The 20376-nt window shown below is 40.5% G+C and overlaps 1 protein-coding gene and 1 long non-coding RNA gene across 2 annotated transcripts; one reads left to right on the top strand and one right to left on the bottom strand.

Annotated features, from left to right (window-relative positions):
- Window positions 1–599: 599 nt before the first annotated feature.
- On the bottom strand, window positions 600–17170 carry LOC139129699 (DNA-directed RNA polymerases I, II, and III subunit RPABC3-like). The gene is made up of 4 exons (XM_070695376.1): window positions 16969–17170; window positions 16086–16169; window positions 6697–6877; window positions 600–1330 (listed from the first exon to the last, which is right to left on the bottom strand). Exons 1-4 carry the CDS (start codon window positions 17153–17155, stop codon window positions 1213–1215), a joined length of 570 nt encoding a protein of 189 aa, XP_070551477.1. The 5' UTR covers window positions 17156–17170; the 3' UTR covers window positions 600–1212.
- Window positions 9935–14697, top strand: LOC139129701 (uncharacterized). The gene is made up of 2 exons (XR_011551649.1): window positions 9935–10409; window positions 13199–14697. It is a non-coding gene; the product is annotated as an uncharacterized lncRNA (long non-coding RNA).
- Window positions 17171–20376: the final 3206 nt, after the last annotated feature.

The raw sequence follows: 20376 nt of genomic DNA, 5'->3' as shown, positions 1-20376 counted from the left end.
AAGATGTGCCTTTATTTTCAGGGTCAATCAATGCGATAATTGTTTACTTTTGCTGACAACAGCTTCCTTACTCTAAATTTAGTGTTATTTACTCTCAGACTACCTGTCTGTTCCTTTGAGTTGCCTGCACTGGTTTTTCAGATTCAAAAAGGCTGTACAAGGCTTGAATTTGGAGATCACACAAAGTGAAAAAGCACTTGGCAAGGTACATGTATCTCTTCATCAGTCATCAGAGATGTGTAATTTTTTTAAGGCAATCCTGCCGTGATTTTGTAAAGGGAATTTGTTGAACTCAAAAAAGCAGACAGCTATACGAACAGAGATCACATCTTTTCACTTGAAACTTTTGTAAAACTCCACACCAGTGTACCCACCTTTAACTCTTTGAATCAATTTTAAGAATTTCTGGAAAATTTCTTTTTATCATCTGAGACATATACCTGTACATGTCGTACCAGGTATGTCAAATTCTTGAATAAAAGGTAAATTTACAAAGCCAATGGTGCAACAGTTTGACTCAGAGGGCACACTGGTACTTACACACTTGACATTTGCATATCATTCACACACAAGTGATAACTCGGCACAAGATAACGTCATTCAGTTCACTTTTTTATTACAAAACAGTTACTTTTTTCAATAAATTTACATATAAAAAAAATGCTTTGATGAAAACTCTATGTTGAAATGGCAGTGCTTTGTATCGCCATAGTAATCCGAGTCTCTTCATTTCGCAGCACTTTCTGCATTTCAAATCTGATGGAATGTGTATACAACGGGACGTGGAAATGTTTTTTTTTTCAGGACAAATTTATCGGTTTGGGTACAAAAGGTTGATGTCAGTACTGAAAACAGCCAGAACTTTGAGTAAGCAAAGAAAAACATCATTTCAATCTGTCATGATTTTCACCACAGAAACTATCGGTGCCATCTCACTGACTTATTGATCAATTCAAGCTATCATACCCTAAATACGGAACAGTCCTACAGTTGGAACGGCCGAATCTGCCCACACACAACACAGTGTGAATTCAAAGCTGTGTACATGAGCTACCTCGGGGCACAGTGAAGAGATCAACATTTTGGTTTTACACTACCGGTACACTGATTAAAAATCTCAATGCCTGTTCCAACCAAAGTGTGTTTCTGGTTTCAGCGTGGCTGCAGTGGCAGTGTTACTGATGTTGGAGTTGTCGTCCCTTTGGCTTTTTTTTAAAATGCAAGTTTCTTCATCAACAGGTAGACATTGGAATCCACTTCCATGCCGTGAAGATTGTTGGCGTCACCTTGTATCCGCATCAGCAGACCTCCATGTGAAATATACGCTGCCCTGAAATGTACATAAAAAGAGAGAGTTCACAGTAAGTTTCACATTTTTACATTCCAAGTATAGGTTTACGTTTGCAGTTTAAGTCTTGCAGTCAATAGAACTAATAAACAAATCAGAGGACAGTCGTAATGAGATCAAACAAAAACTAAGCGACAAGTAAATACAAAATCCATTCCCCCCCCCCCAAAAAAAGATATAAAGTGTACAAACCCAGGTGTACGAAATGATTAAGATGTTAAGATTGTCTGCTCAGCTGAGGTAAATGTTGAGAGTCACAAGATGGTGGTTATGACAGCGTGCAGGAACTCAGTTGTCATATTTGGACTGTGATTGTCAAATATAAAGCAACTGAATATACAGAAGGTACATTTGTACATGTATCAGCAGCAGGGACACAGATGACTGATAGTTGCCATGGTGAGCTGGAGGGGACAGCACAGAAATCAGTGACAGAGCACTCACTTGTTGATGACATCAGAGAAGTGAGACTCACACAGGTCAATTCAAGCAGTTTGTGAGAGGGCAGTGACGGACCACATTCATTGACAAACAAAGAGCATACAACAGGATTGACAAAGCAACACAGAATCCACAAAAGAAGCGACACAAGTGATGACAACACACACAAAGCTACACAGAAATTGATGACATAGAGCTCACACTAATATCCAACTGACATGGAATTTGATTCCCCAGAATGGACAAACACCAAAGAGGAGTAGATCATTGAAGAGGGGGAAAAACTGACAGGGACAAAAACACTCAGTACATGTATCTCCACTTCCATCCATTTTCACTCGGTTTTATCCTCCCCCCCCCCTCTCTCCCTACCCTAATATTTTCAGCTGTGATTTACAACTTTCATGGGGAACTGGATATTCTGGAAGGCAACTTTCTGACCAGTAAAATATCTCACACCGCCAATCAATATCAAATCAATTTTAAAACGTCACACACCAGCCATAAAAATTTATTGCCTTCAGGGAAGGATTTCAAGAAGTTATTGATTTGCTAGAACATGCATCATCAAGAACCCTCTGCCAATGAGGGCTGTGACTTCACTGATTCTCAGATAACAGTAAAAAAAAGTTTATCAAAGTTGCTTTGTTGAGGTTTCAATATCCACCCACACCTACATGTACATGTACAGTACACCTGTGATAAGGTGTGATTTGCCCCGACTTTGGAATTCTTTCCAGGTAAAATTCTCTTTGTCTGGAATTTTTGGAATCAGGGTTACTTGACTTGGCTCCGTTTCAAAAATTGTGCGCTATTGGTTATGTCAATAAGTGCACTCATCAGGTTTAACAGTGCATAATGGAATGCAGCCGTTCTTTTAAATATAGGGGGAAAAAGGGTGACCGAACGTTGATCTGGAGAGAGGGAGATACATTTTGTTCCTTTTCTAGTACCGTGATAAGGTATGTGCAATCATTTTAGTATCAAGTATGTCTGTACCATCTCAAGCTCACTCTCTTTGATCAACCTAGGAAGGTGCCTGAAAAAATCTTCATCTTCTACCTGTTCAACCCGATTCCCTGTAGACTGGTTCACAATTCCTCATGGATTTGGACCAAACCATGGTGGTGGAGGGGTTACACAGAGGGGTTTTCTAAGAGGGATCCCGTAGATTTTGTAAAACACCTGGATCAGCTTGGATTATGAAAACTGTTCCATGTGGGCCAGTTCATCTTCAGATTTGCACAATTTAGGAATCCATGGAAATTACATCGGCTCTATACCAGTACATGTAATATTCATTCTTGTGATTGGGGTATACCCATTGCCTTACTGGGCACACTGGCCACATGTGTACAGAGATCTCTGTCATCTGCTGTGTCTCTATCTTGTCAATCTGATTGACACCCTGTTACAGTACATGCATTTCAAACTTACTGACATGAAAAGACAGTTCTCTCCCTACGGGTCGTGAATTTTGCAAAAGGCTCATTACAAGATTACACAATATTTTTATTTTCTTTTCATACTGAGCTGCAAATTACTAAATAGCACGCATAAGATCACATCTGTCACCAAAGCTTTCAACCAACCTTGAGATCTCACAACCACAACTGAACTACACAGTCACACAACAAACATTTACACACAAGCAAAGCCAAGGTAATTCCATTTCTTTCTCTCTCTATCTTTCTTTACTTTTTTCACTCTTTTGAGAATAAATCACCAACAAAGGACGAGGAGAGCTGTGTTTTGGGCTGTTTTGATATGCCCCTCCATGACAACCAAACACGAAGGTTGGGTGTGAGGCCGTTTCATTAGGCTAGGCTGACAATGTGTGTGTGTTCAAAGCTCATTCGGTGTGAGCAACCGGCATGTACGTACATGTCCCTGCATGCACTCACTTGCAGGAGGGGGTCAACTGACTTTAAGTGGCCATGGCGCAGTTTGAAAAACGAGACAAATTAAAGTGATAAATTTTTTTTGCAGTTTTTCACAGCAAGCTAGTCTGACAGAAATCTTACTTTATGGTCTTAGAGAGAACTATAGATTTCTCCTGTACACATTACCAATCTACCGGTATATTTTTTTGGAGGACAGGAATAGCTGGTCAAATTTTTTCAGTGCTGACTGAGGTGTTGTGGGCTTACCTAGTAACACAAACTGGGAAGCAATTTACAAGACAAACTATTGAATACTGTGGCATGTTACAATAACTTAGATGTCACTCAGTTTTGATAATCAGCAGGACACACCTGCATGTCAGACAGTGCCGACACCACCGTGAGAACACCCTTTTAGAGAACACTTTGAGGACTCAGAAGGACACGTTGGAGGAGGTTGAATGAGGGAGGGAGAGAGGGGGATAGTCTGTGCTACACAATAAGTGGCCTGGAAACTTCAATGTTACTCTGTGGGTATTCTGTAGAGAAATGAGGGATTAAGTAACAGCACCTATGATTGGTTGAGATAGACAACACAGCACTTTGGTGGACCAACCACGGGTTGGCTTTCTTTTTTTGCACTGAACGACAAACAAAAAACAAACACACATCTGAAAATATGTGCAGTATTTAGTTTCTCTATCACGCACAACACAGTACAGAAACAAGACCACCATACAATGTTACATTTTTTGAATATTCTGAACAAAAAAAATCCCTTTAGCCGATTAAAATTTAGAGCCAAAAAAATTCAGAAGGACCGACGATAATTCACACCATAATATGGGCAGCTCGGATAGCTGTTGAAATTTATCATCATCAACCAGCTAACCACACTGCCATATCATAGCATGCAATAATTGGTGAACCATTGCTGCTGAAATGAGGAACCTTGCCCGACAAAAATAGCGAATTTGAATTGCATTTTCTAAGAGGCAAACATTTGAAGTCTTGCATCTTGGACACTCTAGGGAATGTGATCTGGAATCCATGTTAAGACCCAAAATAACTTTCAAACATTGAAGAATGAGTGATTTAGAAAAAAAGAAAGATTTCTTCCTGCTGTTCTGAAAAACACTGACATCTGGAAAGTACATTTCATCAAATTGAACAAAAATTTCATTGTATGAGTGGGACTACCCTCATCCTGGCCAAGCTGTGAGGACAATGTCCCTACAGACTTGAGTCACCATACAGCTCTCTCCACCTCCCCAAAAAGACTGAAACTGACCGCACAGAGCCAGACAGCAGACTGTGTCCGATATTGATTTCTAATAACAGAAACAGATGGGGTCAATTTTATCTCCCAATGGTAAATGTTCAATAAACTACCTTTGTCCACCTTTGTACCAAGACATGCCGCATTGGTCGTTAAAAATAGCGCCGACAAAGAAAAAAAATTCCATCACTCCATTGCTTCTTGATGAACCTCTCTCTTTCATATTGGATGGAAAATGAAGTCGTTGTCTAACCCTGCGCTGACTGTAGCACCAAATGAAACTCACCACTCAATTTCTTGGCACTTTATTTTGGCGGGGAGTTTTAGTGTGTATACACACTAACTGTGGACATATGGTCTGTTCACACACTGATAATGGGGGCTACTACACACTTGCTATCACTGGGACGCTTATCTTTTTTCACAATCACTACTCGTGTCAAAACCACTCCGTTTTCAACCTAATTAGTACCAACATCTACATTCCTGTCAGTGAGTGTGCCTTTCCACCGGAATCTTTTTGTTTTTGTTTGTTTTAAGTAAGGTTGTTTTCTTGAGCCATTTGTGAACATTACAAGTGCTTTAGATAAGTTGAGCTGTGTTAGATCAGTCTAGCATGCCAGATGTTCAGACCTTGCCACCGTCAAGAGACAGAACTAACCTTTCTGAAACACACACTGATCAGTAACATTGAATAAATTCCTGTCTCAGCTGACCAGCCTCATATCTGCAACAGATCAATAATTATGGCCACCACCCATTTTTTATCTGGTTTCAGTGAATACTTGATAAATCTTTCTCAATATGATGGGGGGGGGGGGGGTGTCAGGCTGTTCAGCAAGAAGTAGGTTACAGAGGTCAGGTTATGAATGACTTGTATGTGCAGTTTCTGATAGCAAGATACGAAGGTTACCTCATGATATTTTCTGATACATGCTCTGGTGGTCAAACCCATCATGGCTGGTGAGTAACTGGAAAGGTTGTAGAATTGAACCTGAATCTGATTGGACAGAGGCTGATCATTATGCTGCCAACACCCCCTCCCCTCAGCTGCCAATCACATGTCTGTGGCTGTTCCACTAATCATGCCTTCCCTGGACTCTCTGGCGTTTCTTTGATCAAATTTACCTGTCAATCATTAGGTCTCTCCTGGTAAGATTTTTGAGCAAGACTGCAATACTAGGTTTCACCATCTTTGTGAACAGTGTCACTCAGTATTTAATAACAAATTTTCCTCACCACAGAAACAAACATTTATACTTTCAACCATACGAAAAAATAGAGAGAAAGCAACAGACAGGACACACAGACACAGAAAAGGGCAGACACACAGACACATGATTGAGAGACATGTACCTGTAGCAAATCATCCACACCTTGACAGGTACCGTACTGACTTACACAAAAATACTAACTCAACATTCAAACACTGAAGAGAACAGACGCAAAGACAGTTGAATTAGAGTATTAGAAAAGCTTTCCTCCCAATAATGGAAGAGAACACCACACTGAGATGGTGCTACGAAAGACAGTGAATGTACGTGTACATAACATCGACAATGGCACAATGACACAGAGCAGAACCTGAGAAGTGTGTGTGTGTGACAACACAGAAACAGAATTGCAGCTTTTGCTGGTGTCAGACAATCGGATACAGCACACCTTTTTTCTTACGTACATGCAGCACTAACACCACACAGGACAGAGAGAAAACACCACATGAAGTTAAGAGGATGGTGACTTACAATTTAGATGCCGTGTCGGCAGCCGAGTCATCTCCTTCAATTTTGTACACCTTGCCGTACATCACATACTCAAACTGATCGGCGCGGCTAGGTGTGCCGTCATTCAGGGGCGTGTACTCGCCGTCGTCCGGGTAGCCATCCTCCCTCAAGGTTGAGGCCAGGACCAGCCGGAACTTGTCGCCTGCAAATCAAAGAAGGCATGGGGGATATGTTAGGTATGCATTGAGTTTAGGGGTCACCCGTGATCATAATCAATTGGGTTCGACGAACTGACATCCACCGACGGCATGATCGGCCGAGGTGTTGAGAATTTTACTTGGACGGCTGCCAATGGTCTTGAGAGAGAGACCCTCTAGGCCCTTCAGAAAAAAGCCATTGTGATACTGCGCTCAAGGTAGCTGTGACATGCAATCATGGGAATTGGACATTACTTCGTAGCTACCTACTCATATACACTCCCACGTAAGGGAAACAAAATACATCTCATTTATCGACAAAGCTTGTTGGTACTTGCTTGGGCAAATTCTCAACCTTTTTTTGCTTACATGGCAATCTTACACGGTCAGCCAATAAGAGAGATGGATTCAAAATGCTTCGATAAGAACAGCTGAGTTTTTGAAGACACACTAACTCAAGTTTTTTTTAATTTGCCTCTTTTTTGTTTTCAGTCGGCAAAAGGAAAGTTTCAATTACGAGACAGCCTGTGAATTTGTTAAAGACGTCCTTAATGAAAGGTAGAACTCTTCATGGACCGGCCTTGTTCAGAAAGTTTGTAACATTCAACCCAGCAAAGTTGGCATTTGGTGAACATTTCCTTGCTTACACACCAAATGAAGGCTACAGAAAAGAGGATTTACTGGCAAACTATCAACAAAATGACGACCAAGTCTTTGTTCAGTCACTGATCTGAAAAGATTTCTACCAATGGTATGATAATCTACCATTCTGACATCTGAAAGAAACTAACCTAGGAAGGAAATATGCAAGGGCAGACATGCAATCCTGGCAGCTAGATTACCTGAAACCGTTTCAAGTAATTTGTCAATCCTACCATTCCAAGCTTTATATCCATTGTGTTGTTAGTCAGAACCAAAGAAAATAAAACTATTTTGAAAACTCTAAGCCAATGATCGAGCAACGGAAAATTGTGAGAGGTGAAACACAGACAGCAACACAGTGAAAAAAGTCCCACATGCAATCATCAGAATGTAATGGTACAAAAAAAATTTCCAAAGTATTACTCGCTAGACTATAATCAATTCTAAAACACTGCTACATTTAAGCCGAGTCAAACATTTTGAAATTTGGCAACATCAAGAGAATAAACGTGCAACAGTTTCTTGTGTTTTAATTGGCACATTCCTTCCTGTATGACAATGCTACTACGCAGTTCACACTAAAGAAGAAAAAAAATTTTTGGCTCGCGACCAACTTTCTTAAGTGTCATGACAGTCGACGTATCGATTGTGCATGGAATGCGGCGCAGTGTCCCCTTGCACCAAGGGCAGTGGCTGAAATCTCTGCCAGTCAAAAAAGTGAAAGATTGTGTATGTTTACAGGTACGTGTTCAAATGTTCTGCCTAGCAACAGTTCAAACACGAAACACAATTTTCCCTCCAAAACAATTCACAACCAGTTTCCCGCTGATAATATTTTTGAAGAATTTTCAGTACAAAACTTTTAAAGGATATTCTGGTTAAAATGTAGAATCACATGAAAGCAATGAAAAAGGGGAAATCTTTTGACCCTGTGTTGCCTACTGAAGGGACGGCCAGAGGACACCGATTTCTACAAAACGTTTTAGTCTACAGGACTTGAATTCAGTGTGTTCAGGGGAGAGCACAACCAAGGCCTATTGTTGTAGGCTTTGTCAAATCTCATGTCAAACCTTTCCATTTGACCTGTAAAAATCTCATCCAAACAAGGATTTTACAAACTTGAAACATCCTTTACAGTTTCAGAACCATGAAATTGAACTTCGAAAAGACTGCCAAACAGTTTTTGCTTCAAATGGCGACAAGTTCACAGACTGCTGTGACAGAAACTTGACATGGTGCAATCCAGAGCAGACATTGAGAATTTGGTGAACAAATCATTCAAAATGTTTTATAAAGCAGGGGGAAAAACACTACAGGAAATCTAAAAAGATATTGTGAAATGTAAAAAAAAATTAGCTTGGACATTTCATGATGTACTTTGCAAAGTGTTTCTACTCTGGGAATGGCCACTTGGTGATCACATTTCTGTTCACGCGGGAGTTGAGGTTCCCTCCAAAATTTGAACTTTGCCCAAACATGCTATCAAAATTCCACGCCCTAAACCACCATTTTGGATCCAATTTTATTCTGAAGGGGAGAGAAAAATAGTGTTCCCTTCAGAGATTAGAAAAGAATGAGAATCTGAGATCAAAAGTAGGTGCTATGGCCACGATCAATCCTTTTCTGGTGTACAGTATGTTGTGTTCTATCGGTGTCGTGACAACAACACAGCAAAAAGTCTTATCAGGAAAAGCTGGTGAAAATTTAAAGAGCTACAGCTGAAATCTGGGGCTCCAATTCACCTGATAAGAAACCAAAATTCACAAACCCGTGTCTAGCATACTAAAACCAAACACCATGAAATATTCTCAGAGCAATGTGAAAGCTCTCTCAACAAATTTTTCAAGTTGGGCAACTAAAAGCAAGAACTGAACAGCAGGGCATGTAACATATGGTAGTCTGCCACTATGGCCTGGGACAGACCAGATAGCAGGCACAGATAAGGCAGAAATATCTCTGAAATGGGCAAAACCTAAGATAAACTTCAAGAGAAAAAAAAAGGTAACTTACTTCAAGGCATGGCGATTGAGCCAGTGTCTAGAGCAGTGTGAGCGTGCCGTCCACATGGTGGAACCCTATGTAGGTGGGACCTGAGCCGGTAAGTGTGTTTCCGCTCAAAGGCCAGGAGACACTATGATTGTCAAGCTCAGGGAAGGCCGACCCTTATACACCCTGCTTCCCTCCAAAACTAGCCGCACGTTTGAATGGCCGGCCAATGGGGCAGCTTCCCTCCAAAAGCCATTCGAAATGGAGCCTGCTGGGAAGGAATGTTTGGTAGCCCCCCTAAGCAAGCACCCGGACTAGCTGCGGCCAAGATAATTTGTAATTGAGGCAGGGTCACACCTTTACACACACAGAGCCGGCTTGAGAAAAAAAAAAAATTGTGGCATCTTGCCAAGGCACATGTCCACTGAACAGTTATATCAACTGTCGGACGAGTTCATGCACACAGGAAAGAAAGGCACAGGATCCAAAAATTCAGACAGAGTGAGTTCAAACTTCATTCCAAAAATCAAAAAACTTTGATAGGAGACGGTTTTCTTGAAGATTTTGGGATGAAGTGGTGAAATCTTCAGGTCCGATGGCTGGCAAGATTAAACAATCTAGGCACATGTCAACCATTGTCTCGAATCTGACGTGACATGTTACGGCATGATCGGAAACCAGTTATAACACGACCCATACCTGCTGTACTTTGCACAGCCAAGAAAACTCCTCTGCAATAAAAACCTGCACAGATCTCCCTCCAAAACTCTTCACAGCTGACGCCCAGCCAAAAAAAACCCCACCACTTTTGTGAACAGACCCAGGGAAAACTCTCACCATATTTTTCACCGTGACATTGGCAGTTTTTTGGCGGACTGACGGACAAGTCGAAGCCTGTTCAACATGGTGGTAAGGCTACAATTAGTTTGTATTATGACGTAGGACTATTTTTTTTTGCTCCTTTGGAACCGTCATTGTGGCACAGTTAATACTTTATAAAAAGCCGACCGAAATAGCACTACAAACCAGGTAGCCATGGTACTGAAATTTGATTACCTCTGGCATGTGACTTCCATCGTACGACTGTTCTTAGCAACCATGCTACTCTACAACATTCCTCACGCAAAATTCACCAAACCAACAGGATGATACCGGACTGTTTTGCGGACCACAAAAGCAAAATAAAAATGGACATCTTGAGGCAGCATAGACAGACAGATTGGCTCTCGGAATGTAATGACGGCAAATCTTAGACATCAAATTCAAAAGTACCCGTGAACCCTACTTTCCTACATGCATGAATTGAATCAAACTTTCTTTACACCCAACTGAATTTCTCTGTCTTTCTGTGAACCTGCTATTTGCTTCCATCATATGCAGTAAAATTACTGGCTCCTTGATTAGGTTTACTGCGTTGTCAGGGACAGAACAGCGACACACATTTTGGCTGCAATCCAATCACTAAAACACTGACATGGCCAAATTTACAAGTTAAAACCTGGGTGAACACTGAAGGTTGTTTGCGTATTGGAAACTGCACATGGACGAGAATGTTAAAGGATTTAATTCTCAGTTTTCAGGTTTCTCATGCTATTATCTCTTGTAGTAGTCAGTACGTTTTGACTGTCCTTACTTACTGCTGATTTTTATTTATAAAAAAGATACCAATTTATCTGTCTTGTAAAGCTTGTAAGAATCAACGACAAAATATGGATTCTGCATTTGGGAAGAAGGCCTGTCACTGATGACTGGAAAAAGGCTTCTGAAAATTTTTGAAACCGGTTTGATTGGATTAAAATGGTCATATTACAATTCACTTCTGAAAGACTGTTGAGGGACCCCCCACTCACTGATATGACAGAACTCATGAAACTTTACTGCTACACTGACAAAGCATTCAAATTCCTATCAAATTTATAACTGCAAAATGGTCACCAAACTCTCTGAAACAGTCAGAGACAGTGTAGTTGAAATACAACCTCAAAATGCTTTTACAAAAGCTCACCTCAATCAAGGTTACAGTGAATGTCACAAGGTTACTGAAATGCAGTTATTCCAAACAGAGTTTTGTCAAATACACCAAAAAAGGGAGCTCCAATTAATTTACTCAAAACGTTTTACATTAAAATAACAAGTAGTATTGCTTAAAAAATTGTGATAATTCTAAGAGGTTTCCAAACCACATGACATTTTGACTGTCAAGAGCTCGAACAGCTGTCAGAGCAACTGCAAGTAATCCCATTTGCATAACCATGGTGGCAGCCATCTTGGATGTTTTCAACCCCAGCTGAATGACAATGCACTGAGCAGAGATAGTCGCTAAATCTGCTGAAATTTTTTATCTTTTGAAATAAAATTTGTCTAGAATGTGACTTCAAAACCATCACAAGGCTATGGCTGCCATTAAAACTTTTGCTTTGAGGGTAAATTTTTGATCAGCAAGAGAGGGCATTAGATATTACCAGTTGAGTTCATGCCAAAAGAAAAATGCATAGAATGCACAAGAACAAGTTTTGAAAAGCATTCTAGTTCAAAAAGACTCCCTAAAATTTTTCTGTATATTCTAGAATCAACAAAGACAGCTTCAGCAAAGAGAGGGAAAAGTCTGAGTTTGAATTTTGGTGGGAAACCTGTGTTGGAACATGACCCCCTGCAGTGATAGGTCCCCACAGGTTTTTGGAGGGAAATTCAAACAAGCTCCCACAAGCTGCTGCTTGGAGCACTGCCTGCACATTTCAATACAAAACCAACAGAGGTGTGTGACTACTTTCAAAGCCACTCTCAATCGATCTTTTTCTCCGTTTTTAACACATCACAACCCATGAACTGTCATTTACTACTTTTTTTTTTCTTGTTAACCTTGCATTTTTTTCCAAAGAGTCCATGGCTGCTGATTGTTTATGTCATGCATATGTCTTAACCTCCAAACCTAATGCAACAGATTTATCTTGTCAAGTAAATGCCAGATTTTTAGGCCCAATTTGATTTTTTGCAGAATATTTTAGCAAGAGTTTCAGCAGGTTGATAAGATAAAGACCGTCGGACCTATCTATATTTACAAACTGTGCAGAGAGCAAAGTTCAGTGTTGTGAACCCATGGCAATCTGCTGCAATATTTTTACACGGCCACACTCTGTTCTTTGGCAGTGTTTGATTTTTACGCATGTAAACCAGACATGGGAACTCTGGTGTGAGACAGGGGCATCACTAAAACTTGGAAAACATATTCCTTTCATGCTTGCTTGCTTTAAAGGTTTGAACTAAGCTGTGGGACCCCGAAAAATCCTATACCATTTGATCTGTATGGACTTTGTGAACTACGTACTGTTTGAAATTTAAAGAACACAACTTGGCACATACCAAACTCATGTGCCCTGGCAACAATTGCCCCATTTCACTAAAGGAACAGGTCATATGAACTCAGATGACATCAACTTTGTAATAGAATAGCTTCAAACAGTAACAGCAAAGAAAGTCTGGAGTATTGAAATTACAAAAATGAACAATTGACTGGACAGGCAAAATGATCAGGAGAAAATAATTACAGTTTCAAGCATAACTTTGACCATCTAATAACTAATATATTCTAGCTTGGGACACACAATCTCCTGGTAAAACGGATTACATCTGTGACCAAGATCAAAATGAAATCTCAGTGAATGAAATGTATTTTTTTTCTTTTTTTATCCGTCATACAGATTTTGTCAGTCTTTGCAGGAAGATGAGAGCCATACTAGAAGTCCACACCTATATGAAAACATCAGCCGGAAGAGCCTAATATTGCATCCTTGCACTGCGGTTCCGAAACCTTATTCAGCTGCAAAGCTTGTGAACAACTTTTCAAAGGGATTTTTTATCGATGCACAGACACACGGACCAATTTATTTGAAGGACTTGTGAATTTTTGACACGCCTGAGTTTATACAACATTTCACATACAGTGTATTCACTTTCATTGGTATGACCCTAAAAATATATATGTATCTGGCTATCCATGGATTTGGGTTGGTTATTTTTTTTGCCATGACAGATACTCTAAACCATGGAAGGGGGATTGGTGTCTGGGAACTTCTTGGCATGCTTCCTTCTATATCAAGGACTGCAATACATGCCACAAATCTGAAACACTGGATCAGCCTGCATAAGTAAATATAATTTTTGTTTTGAGAAAACCATGTTAATTTGAGAACTACAAGCCATAAAACACAGTTGAATGAGGAAAAACCAAAAGTATGATCATAAACTGAATGAGACTAAATGAGCCAGCCTGTAGATTCTGATATCTGATTTTTAATCCGCCTAAAAATTAGCTTTCAAAGAAAGTTTTGAAAATGGTTTTCCTAGAAGACAAATGCTGTTAAGCAGCAAAGTCTCGAAGACTTCTGATATTTCACAGATCAAACCTACACATATTCACCCTGTCATATTGTTCTGGAAAAACAAACTTACAGATCTCCACTATCCACTAACAAATGCTGGAATTTTTGTCCTTTTCTCCCCCTATCTTAAGAGGCTGAAGGTGGGGAACTGCAGGCAGGGACAAGTCACTGGCCTAAGATGTATTACTGACATGTCGTGACTGGCCTGTCACACCCTCTAAAATGTTTACACGGCTACAATGGATTGCTCCATCCATTGTGTAACAGGGGGATTCAATTTAATCCAGGGTCCATGGCAACAAACAGCTGGGGTGTCCTAAACTGTGCAGAAACATACTGACATTGCATACTTCTTTCGGAGGGCGAGAACTGCACAGCACACTGTAAGTCTCTAATCTACACCTATTTTAACCTTCACAAGAGCTTACAAATTTTGACTAGGGATATATTGAGGTTTCTCCAACTGTAATTTAAGAAAGCTCTCTTTCAGATACTTTTGTGTTTTATTTTCAGTTTCAAGTGGTTTTCCTTTCATACTGCCGACCAGCAAACATTTCTTGAAGTTTCATTCAAATTTTCTTTTTCTCGTTTGAAATTATGGATAATACTGGTACACTTTGAAAAAGCCGAATCGATGTTTAAATTATTGCTACTTGAAAACTGACAACGATATATTTTTCACATCTTAGTGTAAAACAGAAAACCAGAGCAGCAAAAATTACTGAGCATGAATTGTACGTTCTGATAGCCTGTACAGCAATACATTTTGTTTTTTGTCTTTCACTTCACTCAATAAAGGTTGACCTTTGACCGAGAAACATCATTGCTAATAGGTAAAATTTTTTGTTCAAAAATATGGCTGAGCATTGGAAGAACCTGAAGACAAGAATCCTTCAGAATATTTTGTGAATACAGCGTTTGGGGTTTTCAAACCTGTGTGCTGTGTCTGTGAACTTGCGAGATACAATGCAGCAAACACTAGTCTGCTGAACTCTGGTCTCCACGAATGCAGTCCATTGCAAAAGACTTCGTTTTTGTACTTAAAGACCAGCAGCTTTGAAAGAGATTTTTTAAATTCTATTTTCTAAAAAAGAGTCAGAGATTGCTTCTGATTAAAAAAAAACAAAAACACAGGCACCATAATGCAATCCTTAACATCAATGTGCCTAACAGTCCTTCAAACTCGATAACCACAGAGGAACCGAAGCAACCACAAAGCATGACAACCTACACACACCTGTATAGTCTCAGATTACTTCAAACATGAGTCAGCAAATTATGTCACCTCTTAACCTCACCAACATGTTACTGTCAAAGAGGCTAGCGTTTCTGAAATTTAATCTAAAAACTCTGATACTTCTTCACTGGCTGACACTGTAATTTTTGATCCAGTCCTGTGAGTATTCAAACAAAGGTGGAGTGACAGCTGAACCTCCAACTCACCATGAAAGACAGAAAGTACCAGAGTGTTATCAAAAAAGTTCCAACAGGGGCAAATACTAATTAACCCTTTCACCATCATGGTTTGACCCAAACCCATTGTTATCAATGGTGATTGTGGACCTGTTTACAGTGAATTGGGGGTGAACAGGTTAAATACCCCTAACCATCACCTTTAATCATGGTGAAACAAATCTCAAGATCACTCACTGGCTTCGCCCCTTTTTATTCCTGTGATCTTTCTTAAATTTGATTGGCCGTAAAATTGACTAAAGGAGCTGGAAACCCATGCAGAGTTCAACTCGGTACAGTTCCCTGTGACCTACAAACCAAGAACTTCCAGATTTTATGGTGAACTTCTGATGTTGATGACTTCTAATTCTCAAGGATTATGTTGCTAGTTTGCTGGACTAAACAACTGAGACAAGAATTCAAATGTAACTGTTACTCATGGAGACATGTTCAGAGTGATAGAGGGACCGTGGTCTAATACTCCTCTGATTGGGTGGTTTATTTTTATCAAACTGACGAGATAATATTTCAGCAAATTCAAAAGTACCGGGTAAGAGTAATGCACCATTCGAATCTAAGTAGAACAGCAGCATGCCACAGTGACCCTACAGTATGATTGATATAATGCGTTGAGTATGTGTAAAAAAGGGGAGGGAGGGAGGGTGGGAATGGATGGAGGGGAGAAATAAAATCCCAGTCCTTGAGTACTTACTGTACAGTCTGTATGGCACACAGGATGGACTGGGGTACTTACCAAGGTCGACTGGATACAGCTGTGTGTTCACATCCAAGATCAAATCCATCTTGAAACTCTCACTTTCACAGTGCAACCTGGAGACTTTAAGTTGCCAAAGTTCAAAATAGAAGAGAAAGAGTAGAGAAGAGAAAAAAAATATATATATACATATTAAAGTATGGTAATAAGTTGACCTCCTTCAAAATAAAATTGTACCATTCATCAAACAGTTTTAAGCAAGGTGTGTTTCACAATGGCGTTTTAATACAGCCCATCAGTGTTTTTTATCGCCAGTAAACCTATTTTTCCTGGTTCTGCTCAAGACACACACACAGGAAATTAAAATGTCATAATGATTATGCTTCATAGTTGCCAACATAGCAGGAATTCCAGCCAACGGTTTAGTTTATCGCTCTGCAGGATTGCTTTACTCCGGCCATTTAAATTTGAACGATAACGGTTTCTCTGAACCCCTCCGACATGGCAAGGAGCCACAACTCCCTGTGGCATACCAAATACATTACCTTTCGCTATTTCGGAGAGGGAATTCCCGTCCCGAGAAGTTCCCTTAAATTTGCATACCGAGGATGTTTGGTGCTGACGCCTCTCATTTTTGCCGACGTTTCCTCAAAATCGGAGATTTTGAGACCTGCCGTTATTCCTACGGATGAAAGCTGGACTGAGACACAGTTAAAGAGTCGGGATTTAAATTTTTGAATTTAAAACCCCGCCGTAACCGGCTTGAAACTGATATGCAAGCATTCCTGTCGAAACATGAATTTGCTGCGCGGAACACGTTCTGCGCCGGTGAACACAGAAACGTTTCCGCCTGTTGTCTTCGGAACTACGCCCTAAAAAATCAACAACCTTCTTTCCTGAATAGATCTCGGTGCTTTCTTACCTCTGTCAAACTTTTTCCCCTCCGGATCGATGTCTTTAACGTCGAAAATATCTTCAAACAGGACTCCCGACATGTTTGGTCTTGCTTCTTGTTTCAATCTCGCCCAGAATATCGCACCCAACGCGATCTCACTGTGTGTGTTAAATGTCCTTGAGGTCAATGAGAGGTCACCGTTGATGGCAGGCATGAATACCCGGGAGGGGTACTCCTGATATTTTCATACGAAGGTGTGCCGCCCAAGTCAAAAGCATGATTGTTTGGGATTTGCTTGACAAACTTGGGGAATTTTCACGTTTACTCTATTGCATGAGAACATTTTCCTGCAGCATGGGACATTTCTTTGGTAATCGACCAATGGTTGGTTTTCCAGATGAAAAAATCGACCGGTGTTTAGGAATTTTTCGTTAAGAAGTAGCATATTCGGTCGACACATAGGAGTACACCCCGGGATTGCAGCGCGGCGTAGTGAGGGAATCGTGACGCCAACTGAAACTTCAAGTCAACCGATTTTACAGTCATAACAGAATAAACTTTTATGAATTTACGGTGTCTGTACCTACGACATAAATTGTTTCCCGATCAGCAATGAGTTTAAGTATTGGACTTAGGCTAATGAATATAGTAAAGCACAGTCCCTCGTGGGCTATTCAGCTCTGGGACAATTCTCCCCATAGACGAGACTCGTGTAGCCTACATAAGCGAGAAACAACTCTCGCTTATGTACACTCGTCTATGGGGCGAATAGTCCCAGAGCTGAATAGCCCACGGGGGACTGTGAGTAAAGCTACGTTGTAACACGGTCCCTCTGTCACACAGCCGTGACTTTGAGCCTGAATCACTAATGGTAGATTTCTGTACGGTTGTCCATCATTCCTACAAACTCTTTGATCGGCAATCTCTGGTAAATTGAGAGCTGGTTTTTACCAGGTACAAATGTATTCTCATTGGATTGTTGAATATCGTTTATCATGCAAACACTGATCATGTAAGAAATGTAGTAAAAATATCAGTGTCGCATGTCGTTGTCAAACAGTCTTAGTGCAAAACAAACACCTCTCAGATTGCACCATTGGACACATCAATTTCTCAAAATTTTCGGTGCGAGAGGGGGACATCTCGTGCTCTCTACGTTCGTTCTCTTACGCGTTTTCCTCCTGTACTTTCAAATTCTCCCATGATAGATAACCTACTGAAAACATTGAGTTATTACGCATTTTCACTACTTTTGCGGCAAAGTCGATCGAGATCCTTTGATGCTTCGATATTGGTGTTACATTTACATTGACAGCCTGCGAATCTTTTCGAATGAAATAAAGGCATTTTTCATTTGAATAATGCTGTTTTTTGCAATATCACCGTCCAGAGTATGTTTAGGTATGAGTGACAGTATCACAATAATGATACAATGCGAACCTCTGATCAACATTAACAAGTTAAGTTTTATGGGGCTGTCCAAACCTTAAAGAATTAAGTTTATCAGACATTGAGAATTTTTGATGTCGTTCCTTATTATATTTCAAATAAAATAATTAGTTAAATGACCTTAAGTGTTTTGAGATCTTGAAAAGTGTAGTCCGTGAAAAAAAGGTAATTATTTGTAGGATTTATTAATTATTAATCATTAAAGAAAGAGTAACATACAAACATTATGGAGTAATTCCAGCCTAGTAGCAAACTTGCATATCTGCACTCGGGTGCCACAGATTGGTTTCAGAGCTGTGACAGTTCAAAACAGCTCAAATGCCGATTTGCACAGTGTTTGGAGCTGTCATTTGTCTGCTGCAGACTCGAGTGTCTCTGGAAGACGAAATGCAGAGTTGTGCAGCTCTTTGCTGATCGATCAACAGCCGTTAAACACCCGTTATGCAGCTCAAAACCGTTCGAGGTAAAACTTTGTTGACACTATGCTTGTCACAGGGCGGTGGCAGCTCCAAACAGCTCTACATTGCTCACTGGCAGTAAAAATGAGCAGAGGTATATCTTAGATGGGCTCATAAATTGGGTTTTCGTTTTCGCAGAGTCTAAAAGTGAAAGACAGTTTCACTCCGTTTTTAAATGGAATTGCCGTGCATCTGACTTGCGATATCGGCTCAGAAAATTGATCGTCTAGTACGTATCCTATGTGCATCTATGCACACATTACGCGGGGAAAGCCCTGTGCGTCAATGAGAAGTTTCACTGCTGTCATATCAGTATATCAATGTGTTTTCCTCAGAATCATTGTTCATTCGATGTTAGTGTTTTGAAAACTTTGCTCCATTTGTAGGTCCGAGCAAACAATACTTTTGCCACTCCGCACAGGTCAGAAATCAATTATATTATAACACACCTCATTCGCAGTCTGTGTCCTAATTCGTCAATTGATTGTCAGTTGATAGTCAATTGATAGCTGATCCTGCCAGGCATCAGTTCCGAAAAATGATCGATGCCCGCTGACTTCCAAAACGACAGTTGCGCCTGCGCGAAAAGGAATGTGGAGAGGGATGTCGTCTGCGGCCGAGCGAAGCGATAGTTGAAAAAATTATCGGGTTATCCTACTTTCTGAAGAAGAACTGTATGCTCTGGTTTTCAACAAGGACTCAAGACGGACGAAAACGATAATCAAAGGTATCTTGAACGTTTTGCAGGAGCATTGCGACGCAGCCGGGAAAAACTTTTTCTCGCCGAACCACATAGGCCTACATGCGACAAGTTTTGTGTGTGGTAAGCTCTCAATGCATGACTTTGGATGAGGTTTATTATAAAACACACATTGAAGCGTTTTCTCTGCATGTCCATTGAAAAGGGCACTTTCTGCCCCATTCATTAAAATTAGGGGGCAGACTTGACATTTTAGTGGGCATTCAGTTTTGATATGATTTTGCCTTCCTAAGAAACGCTTTCTCGACATCATTATGATCGTCACCCAGTTCGGTTGCTCCGTTTATGTCGCACGCAGCACCCGTACTAACATCGACATCATGATGTTTGTCAGCTTGTGATGTGCTCGGCTGCTCTCCATCTTCTGTCGATTTATCACCTGCAAGTTTACCCGACTTATTTATTCCCTTGGACACGATTCAATCCGAATTTAGCGGTTTAAATGCATGAAAATATGCACCGATCCCCGTGAGCCGATCACACCCTCATATATCAACTTATTAGGTGGACGCCTTTGCTTGGTGTGTTCTGTGCGCGATTTCCGAGCGTAACTTTTTCAGGGCAGACTCGAAATGTGCAATTTGCGCAACCGCACAGTCGAGAGAAAACCCTGGTTGCGTCGTCCTTGTCGCGTGCAGCACCCGTAGGCTACTAACATCGACATCATGATGTTTGTGAGCTTGGAATGTGCTCGACTGCTCTACATCTTCTGTTGATTTTATCACCCGCAAGTTTCCTCGACTCAGAATCTGACGTATTTGTTCCCTG

Source organism: Ptychodera flava, chromosome 3 (assembly GCF_041260155.1).
Source record: "Ptychodera flava strain L36383 chromosome 3, AS_Pfla_20210202, whole genome shotgun sequence".
NCBI classification, from domain to species: Eukaryota; Metazoa; Hemichordata; class Enteropneusta; family Ptychoderidae; genus Ptychodera; species Ptychodera flava.
The sequence above is the reverse complement of the archived record's forward strand: the minus strand, read 5'-3'. Positions and strand labels throughout refer to the sequence as shown.